The sequence below is a fragment of the Mauremys reevesii genome, linkage group 3 (assembly GCF_016161935.1).
Source record: "Mauremys reevesii isolate NIE-2019 linkage group 3, ASM1616193v1, whole genome shotgun sequence".
Classification (NCBI taxonomy): domain Eukaryota; kingdom Metazoa; phylum Chordata; order Testudines; family Geoemydidae; genus Mauremys; species Mauremys reevesii.
The window spans coordinates 21578389-21587531 of record NC_052625.1 but is presented as its reverse complement, the minus strand read 5'-3'; the positions used below and the strand labels follow the sequence as shown (position 1 = coordinate 21587531).

The following is a 9143-nucleotide window of genomic DNA, read 5'->3' as shown; positions in this document are numbered from 1 at the left end:
CCACTGGAATGAAAATTGATTTCTTTCTTTAGACGTTCTGGTACTGAACTTTGTCTTAATGCTTGTATTGTGATAGCCTCAACCAGACACTGGTCACTGCATGTCTGCAATCTGAGCTTTTGCCCATTGCTAGAAAAACACTGTTAGAGTGAAGGAGCAATTAGAGAGGTGGCACACTATCCCCACAACTCTTGGGTCTAACAAGGAATGCTTCCACATTCTCTGCTTTCAGTGGTAAAAATCATTTAGTTTTAGATTTAGCCTTCTATTTCTCAAGCTACTATTACAATGACAGAAGTGCAAGGACTGTCTTCCCTTTTTCCACTCGACATCAAAATTTTAACAGCTTTTATTTTGATAAGTATTGGCGCTAGAAGGATAAGCCCTGATGCTCATCTCTCACACAGGACCCACATCAGTGTAAGTGGGATGAGAATTGAGACCAATTACCTAGACTATCAGAAGTTTTGGCATTTGGGATTTCAATTGTTGTTAAGCACACATTTATAACTACTGAAATTTTAGCTAACTGATGCTAAAATCATGTCAGAATTTGGTGGGGAGTGCAGGGGAGACAAGGAAGATTGTAATAGCGGTGGGGCTGGAATTTGAGAGAACCCTAAAGGTATAAATATTGTGAAATTTTTCAACAGTTTTACAAAGCTAGTGTTGACCATCAAACAAACATATTGTGAAGATTACGTTAAACATTTAGAATGACATGACATTCTCCTGAATATTTCATAATACGTCTGGACAGGATATCCTCTGCAGGCCAATGTAAATACTTCAGGACTAAACAACTTTTTCAAGTGTTATCATATTTACAGAATAAACTATAGGACATGTACAAATTCATTATGAAATATCAGTAATTAAACTTAAATTACATATCTCAAAATACAGTTCTGCAGATTAGTGATTGAGCAAGAAGAGACCAGACAAGGAATTACTGTGTACTACTCCTTAGCTTTGCCTATACCTTGTTAAATTATGTGACTTGCGATTTGTAAAGCATGGATGATAATGCCCATTCTAAACTTGAACGTGGTGAGGAGTAGGTAGTTGCTGTAAAGCATTCTGCATAGCGCTGTTGTATTTCAAAGTGATAACTATAAACACTGAAGATTCTTGCTTTCGCATGTGTCTGCTAATTCATATTATTCAGTCGCTTGGAATGGGTCTTGCACTTCCTGCTGGTAATTAGCAAGGTTCTCCCATACCAGTAAAGCATGAGAATTTTTTGTTTGTATTGCAGGTAGATGATACTCAACAGTGCCAAGCAGAAACAGCTATTGAACCCATGGAATCTAGTTCAAGATCTCCTCTTTTCATAAATAATCAACTCACAAAAGCTGTTGCTGAGAACTCTGTGTGTGTTGAGATTCTCCCCAAAGGCAGATGTTCCTTGAGCACACAAACTACCTGGTCAAAATGAACAAGACAAACCGTATGATACAGTAAACCTAGTAGTATATGGGCCGTACCATGAATCAAACCCTAACCCTGCCTCTTGACCCCTTACACTCCTCCCACCTGTCTCCAGAAGTCCCGCCCCAGGGGGTATTACTTCTGGGGTACAGATGACCGGAAGCAAGGTGTGTGTCACGTGACCCCTCTAAGGACTGCTCCCAGTGCCCAGTACCAATGAGGTTGGGTTTTCCCCTGATAGTACTGCCCTGAGAGGAAATTTGACCAGTCAGGGTGAGTTCCAGGGCAGAGTGACCTGTCAGGAAGTGGGTCGTGTGACCCCTCTAAGAACTCCTCCCAATGCCCTCTGCCAATCAGAGAGCAGCACCATTACCCCATAAGTCCCAGCTCCGGGCAGAGGAGGCCATCTCTTACCAAGGACACGTGTTTTAGAAATTGTGGAAAGGCTACTAAGAGGAAACGTGGACTCCGTTACCACCCCCATGAGAACTTCAGACTTTGTTTTAACCCCTAGCACCTTTGGACTTGTGTGGAGAAAGCGCTACCTCAGTGACAGTTCCAAGGAGGACCCTTTGACTCAACCGTTGATGGAGACGTTGGAATCCGACCCCAAAACCCTTGTTAGGCACCCCGATGAGTGTGACGGCCTCTCATTGTTCACCTCCTTAGAGGTGGAAAGCGATCATGGCGTACCAAGGTGAGCGGAAAAGATGTCGCTCAGGTAAATGAATGATTAAAAAGCGATGGTCAAGAATGGGGTGTAATGTGGCGAAGAACCAGGGATTGCATTAATTAAAAACAAGCAATGGGGTTCTTACACTGTTTGTTTTCTGAAAATTTCTCAACAGCTTGCTTTGAGTACCTCCCATAAGGCTTTATGGAAATATGTTTAAAATGTGTTTTCTGCTACATAGGCCATGTAACACATCGCCGTAAAGGTTATGATCTATTGAATGTATTAAACCTATTTATATGCATGTATCATTTTTGTATTCAAAGTTATGAATGTTGGCTGTGTACTGGCTTGATTTCTAAATAACCTTAGTAGAGCATTTGGTCAGTTCCTGGAGAAAGGAGTGTTGAAATTAAGTACCTAATCAAGAAACACTGAAAGGACAATGGATCTTGGAATACTCCAATCCTCATTAGAAGTCTACTTGAGGAAGTTCAAGGTACTATGTAAACAGTGGATGCTCCCTGTAAAAACTGAGTCATGCATGGACATGTGACTTGCCCAGGTGACTCCAAAACTCCATCTTGGAGCTGGACTTTGCATAGGAGAACCCCTGGGAGACCCCTCCATTTTGTCTTCAGCTGGCTGAAGACAGAGTCTCTCCATCCCCACCCCCACCCCAGGATACCTGAAAGAAATTGGAACAAAGGACAGTGATTGCAAGGGTTGTGAGTGATTGCTGGACCCAGGCTAAAAGGAGATTAGTCTGTAAAAGGGAGCATTCTGGAACTGGTGGGGATCTTATCTATATTCAGTTTGATTAGATATAGATTTGTGCATTTTAAGCTTTTTATAGGGTAAAATGGATTTATTTGGGTTTAGACCCCATTGGGAGTTGGGCATCTGAGTATTAAAGACAGGAACACTTCTGTTAGCCTCTTTCAGGTAAACCTGCAGTTTTGGGGCAAGTAATTCAGACCCTGGGTCTGTGTTGGAGCAGACAGGAGTGTCTGGCTCAGCAAGACAGGGTGCTGGAGTCCTGAGTTGGCAGGGAAAGCAGGGGTAGAAGTAGTCTGGGCACATCAGGTGGCAGCTCCCAGAGGGTTTCTGTGATCCCACCTGTCACAAATGCCTTTCTAGAGGCCCTTTGAGAACTTACACATCGGTAGCCCTGTGGGAGTAAGTCTATCATGCATCTGCTGTTTTTGCTCATGTCTGAGACACAGATCTCAAGAGGAAAATCTGGAAAAGGACAAAATGGAAGAATGAACTGTAGTAAGATTTGGGGCCTTATGCTAATTCTTGCCCAGTCTTGAGTTAAAGATTTGTGTTACCTTAACATGTACAGTAACTCCTCACTTAAAGTCATCCCGGTTAACATTGCTGATCATTTAGGGAACATGCTCATATAAAGTTGTGCAATGCTCCCTTCTAATGTCGTTTGGCAGCTGCCTGCTTTGTCTACTGAAGAGTATCTCAGTGAAAGTTTTAATCCTCTGCCAAAGGTTTGGGATGGAAGCCTTATTTCTTCTTCCGTAGTAGGATGCTTTCCCATACCAGACCGTGATAACTTTGGCAGGCATCATTGCAGTACCCAGGCTAGCAACACGCGGGCAGCTTCAGAACGCCAGCAGCAGCTGTGCTCTCTATACCGGGGTCGGCAACCTACAGCACGCATGCAAAAGGTGACACGCGAGCCAATTTTTGATGACACGCGGCGGCGGGCTGAGCGCCTCAACCCACTGCCACCCCGGGGTTCCGGCTGCTGCTCCGTTGCCAGTCGGGGTCTTGACTGCCGGCTCCACTCAGCACCTACTGCTGGCCTGGGGACCCCCAAGGAACTCCAGGCTGGCAGCGGGCTGAGCAGGCCAGCAGCTGAGACCCCGGCTGGCAGGAGCCGGCAGCTGGAACGCCAGAGTGGCAGCAGGCTGAGCGAGGCTGGCAGGGGTCTGAGTGTCTCAGCCTGCTTTCGGTCTGGGGTTCTGGTTGCCGGGCCCTTGCCAGTCGGGGTCCCAGCCGCTGGCCCCGCTCAGCCTCACGCCGGCCTGGGTGAGCAGAACCCCAGGCTGGTGTAGCGGGTTGAGTGGTGGCAGCGGCTGGGATCCCTGCTGGCAGGAGCTGGCGGCCAGAACCCCCAGACCGACAGCGGGCTGAGTGCCTCAGCCTGCTGCCGGTCTGGGGTCCCAGCCCCCGGACGCGCTCAGCGTGCTGCCAGTCTGGGTGAATGGAACCCCAGGCTGGCAGCGGACTGAGTGGTACCAGAGGCCAGGACCTCAGACCAGCAGCAGACTGAGCCGCTAAGCCCAGACCGGCAGCGGGCTGAGCAGGGCCTGGGATCCTTGTCTGGGGTTCCACTCACTCAGCTGGCAGTGGGCTGAGCGGGGCCGGTGGGCAGGACCCCAGGCCGTCAGGAGGCTGAGCGGGGCTGGCAGCTGGAACCCCAGACTGGCAGCGGACTGAGCCACTCAGCCCCCTGCCGGCCCCGCTCAGCTCGCTGCAGGCTGAGTGAATGGAACTCCAGACTGGCAGTGGGCTGAGCAGTGCTGGTGGCTGGAACCCCAGACCAGGATCCCAGGCAAGGATCACGCTACATTGATAAGAGCTGCATTTTAATTTTATTTTAAATGCAGCTTCCTAAATATTTTAAAAACATTATTTACTTGAAATACAATCGTTTATTTATATAATATAGACAGAGAGAGAGACCTTCTACAAATGTTAAAATGTATTACTGGCACAGGAAGCCTTAAATTACAGTCAACTTGGCACACCACTCTGAAACCTGTCATTCTATTCTTTATGTGCCAGAATGATTAATGCATTAATAACTTGGTTGACTGTCAGCAGGTACAACCCATCTCAGCAGTAGTTTCTAGGGCCATTCTCTCAGGCAGAACAGCACAAATGAAAGTAAATGCTAACAAGCTTTCATACACAGCATGAGCAAAGCACATTTTCTTTCAGTCAGTGAAACACAGTGCGAAACAGCAAATACAATGCTATGTTTGATGTGGAATGAGTACTGTAGTAGTAAGCCATGTAATGAAATTGGGAAATACCGTATAAGCTACATTTCATAGTTTGCTTCACTGGAAACTGTAATTGTTCTTTTTCTTTTTTTTTTTTTAAATGAATACAGAGTGGATTTCTTCAATATGATATATTATTTGCTTCCTTATCACACACCAGATCATTGGGTTCTTGCGGTAAGATGTTTTCTATTGTACTTCAGGATTATGGTCACTAAATGTGGTATTATATAAGAGATTTGTAACACAGCTGGGTAGCAGTGGTCTCATTTCCCATATTGCGGGTTTTCAGTGAGTTCAGTGCATGCAAAGGAAAGTGGAATGTAAATATAACTCTTGACATTCCAAGAACTGAGCTTTTAAAAATAAAATGATACTGTGAAATTCTGTTGTTAATGTTACTTGAAAGAATGCAGTTTGTAATGATTTGATCAATGAATCCACAATATGCTTTTCTCCTGTGTGTTAGACATCACAAATGAGAATATGTTAATGGATTGTTTTTTTGAGAAGTCATTATAAAATAGCAGAATTTATCACTTTGCCAATATAACTTGTACGTATATTTAAACTTACAGATAGCATTGATGCAAACAAAATAATTATTAACAATTGACCCCTTGTGTGATGAGATGAGATATGAAAGAACATGTCTAAGGAATTGGAGGTGATTTTTAAGATACTTACTTTTACAGTGTATATGAACTGTTAATGTGAAAATATTTACACAATGAGACTAAAATCTTCCTGTTAGCTACAAAGAAAAATTGAAACAGCATGTGCTTACTAATGTACTTTGAGTGGATTTGTGTAACTACTTCACAGAATGTGGACCCGAAACGGTAGCATGTTGCATGAGTGTGAAGGTGTTATCAACATGGGGCACAGCAAAGCAGGTGATACATTGTATAAGAGTGTGACAGTAATATGAAAGCGTGTGTGTGTGTGTAAGTATGTTAATATATATACCAGTGGTCCCCAACCTTTTCGTCTGGCGAGTGCCAAATGAAGGACCGTGATGGTGCTCGAGCATCCGCCAAAATGCCTTTGAATTTCGGCGGGCGACGCCTCTTGATGACGCTGCTTGCCGCCAACAAGCGATGTCATCCAGAGGCGTCGCCACCGAAATTTGGAGGCATTTTGGCAGATGCTCGACCACCAGCCAGAATGTTGGCACATTTAGATGCCCCCGTGCCCGCGGGCACCGCGTTGGGGACCACTGATAGATAGATATCTAATGCGCAATAAGTCATGGCAATCATTAAGTAAATAGCGATAGAAAGGATTTCTATCTCTGTACAGAAACTGTTTTTTTTAAAAAAAAAAAAGGGAAAGAAAAGCTCATTTATACAGTCCACTAATGTACTCTCTCAAAGTTTCAGATACTTCATCAAACGATTAACGAGCAACTCCCCATCTGATTGGAAGAATAAAATTCTTCAGCATAATAAACAAAAAGTGATGGCCACAACTGCGGACCACTTATCTTAAAGGTTTTGAATACAAAATTGCCATTATCATTTATGTATGTGAAATTATCAGGGGTGAAAGTAAATGTGGAAGATTACTGGTGTCCACTGCACCAGCGTCCTTGCCATGGCGTGTGGGGTATGCTCTGGGCCCTCAGAAGGGATGGGTCTTGGGTGGAAGATGTGGGCTGGGGGGCCAGATTCCCTCAGCCAGCCCTTCCTGACAGCTGCTGTTGTGGTGGGAAGGAGCCCCAGGCCCTTTTGAATCACTGACCCCCAAGGCAACTGCCCCTTTTCCTCCCCCACTGTTGGTGGCCCTGCCGGTATCATCCAGCAGCGCTGTCAGACCCTATGGCAGGGCCACAGATGTGAGGAGAGGTAACGGGGACAGGGACCTGAAAGCATAAAGCACTGCCACAGCAGCACTGTAACGTCGTCCGTGTACGGGCCGGAACCGGTGGCCAGTTCTTACCAGCATGCTGGCTCAGCCCACTTTCACCTCTGAGAATTGTGATATTTTTTCTAAATAGAAGTGTTATTAGTTTGCAGAAACGTATTTGCGGCAGAAAGACAGCCTCTTGTGATGTTTCTATTGAATTGATAATGCTGAGTTTAGAAGACAAGTAGCAATTGTTCTAGTGAAAGAGTCAGGTAATAACTTTCTCCCATGTACTATAGACTCATTAGGCACATGTGAAGGTAACCGAAAAAGTGGAATTATGTTACGGAACAGACCGTTATCTTAATACCCCTAAAGTGGGGTAACTCACGGGTCTGGTTCTGTAATTGTGGCTATTCATCAATAATATCTTCAAGTACCAAAAAATTAGATTGGGGTGAATGGTTGCTATTGATAGACCAGTTAAATAAAATTGGATATTTTTATATTCAGGTGCAGTAAAGTAAAACTTTGAAAAAATAAGACTCACAAAAAAGAAAAAAATGTTGCAACCAGTGACTGGATTAAAATAGCGCCAGTAATTACTAACTCGGGATTTGCATTTAGAGTGTTGGTCGTGACATGATCAGCATTTCATTGCGCTATATTGATTTTTTTTTTTCAGAAAGCGTGGAGGACTACTGCATATACTGCAACCTTGTCAGTTGTGAAAAGGAAAGTGAGGATTGCACGATGGTAAGAAACATAGGATTGTATCAGAAACATATGCCATAAGCTGCTTAAGAATCAGGATTCTTGTAAAAATTCCACAACAGTAAACATTCCATCATGGTGATAGGCCAGAGGTGAGCAAACTGCGGGCCGTCCTGCCCGGCCCTTGAGCTCCTGGCCGTGGAGGCCCCTCCCGTTCTGTCCCTCCTCTCCCGCAGCCTCAACTCGCCGTGCCGCCAGCACTCTAGGCAGCGGGATTGCACGGTGGGATGGCTGGCTCCAGCCATTCAGTGCTGCTGCCAGTCCTGGTGCTCTGTGTGGTATGGAAAGGGGATGTGGAGCGGGGGGGTTGAATAAGTGGCAGAGGGTCCCGGTGGGCAGACAGGGAGCAGCAGTGGGTGGTTGAATAGGTGTGGGAGTCCCAGGGTGGGCGGGCATGTCGGGGGCGGGGATGTGGATAGGAGTCAGGGAAAGGGAGCGGGGGGTGGGGGGTTAGATAAGAGGTCGGGTTCCCGGCAGGGTGGTTGGTGTGGGGAGTCCTGGGAGGATGTGATCAGAGGACAAGGAGCAGGGGAGGTTGGATGGGTCAGAGTTCTGAGGGGGGCAGTCAGGGGGCGGAAAGGGGCAGATGGGGACAGGGCCCAGGCTGTTAGGGAAGGCTGTGCCTCCCCAACGCAGCCCTCCATACAGTTTCGGAACCCCGATGTGGCCTTCAGGCCAAAAAGTTTGCCCACCCCTGTGAGAGGCATATCTTAGGTAATGCTGACATGGATGGAATAGCATGAGCGAATGGAAAGTATTTGTAACGTTACAACTTCTCTGATTTCATTTTCTCAATTGTTACTTATCAAAGGTCCAGTGTGATTCTTGCAAGAGGTGGGTACATATGCCCTGCATTCCAGAAGGAACAAATCATGAAATCCTCACTGATGAGGAAGAAGAATACGAGTGCAAAAAAGTGCATAGTTCAGTTCTTTATCAGAAAAATGACATTATCTGTAAATAGTTGTTGTTAAAAATGGCTTTGAACAAAAAGCTAACCTTTTATTTATATACCGGATTACAATAAAGTTTTTAAAATTGGAAAAACACTTCTCTGTATTTGTGTCCCTGTGTATAAGGCAAATTATACAGGCAGCAAGAAGGGAGGGAATAGTGAGTGTTTTGGACCACAGAACCCCATCCCGAGCCTGCAAAATCCGGGACAGAGGCGCAGGAAAGAAGGGGGCAAAGAGGGGGACTGAGCAGCCCTGGGTCCCTCCTGCGAGGAGGCATTGGGAAAGCAAGGGAGCATGCAGCATTCAGACAGACGCCATTGTGCCAGTAAACACCCGCCTGGCTTTTGTTTCTATCACTTCTCCTTTGTCTAAGGTGGGTGTAGCTCCCCCTGTCCAGGAGGGTGAGGCTGGGCTCCGGGCTCCCACCCGGAC

General features: G+C 45.8%; 1 protein-coding gene across 6 annotated transcripts; it reads left to right on the top strand.

Moving 5' to 3' along the window:
• The first annotated feature begins 1890 nt into the window (after nucleotides 1–1890).
• On the top strand, nucleotides 1891–8804 carry LOC120402159. 6 transcript variants are annotated; one of them, XR_005597023.1, is made up of 7 exons: nucleotides 2544–2603; nucleotides 3644–3789; nucleotides 5244–5310; nucleotides 5712–5800; nucleotides 6510–6626; nucleotides 7667–7737; nucleotides 8567–8804. XR_005597023.1 is itself a non-coding variant. In XM_039532595.1 (2 exons), exons 1-2 carry the CDS (start codon nucleotides 2116–2118, stop codon nucleotides 4177–4179), a joined length of 573 nt encoding a protein of 190 aa, XP_039388529.1. In that variant the 5' UTR covers nucleotides 1891–2115; the 3' UTR covers nucleotides 4180–4413. The 6 variants fall into 6 exon arrangements, 2 of the variants coding, with proteins under 2 accessions (XP_039388529.1, XP_039388528.1); XR_005597024.1 differs by lacking the exon at nucleotides 2544–2603 and adding an exon at nucleotides 2854–2896; XR_005597025.1 differs by lacking the exon at nucleotides 3644–3789 and having other exon boundaries at nucleotides 2560–2603.
• Nucleotides 8805–9143: the final 339 nt, after the last annotated feature.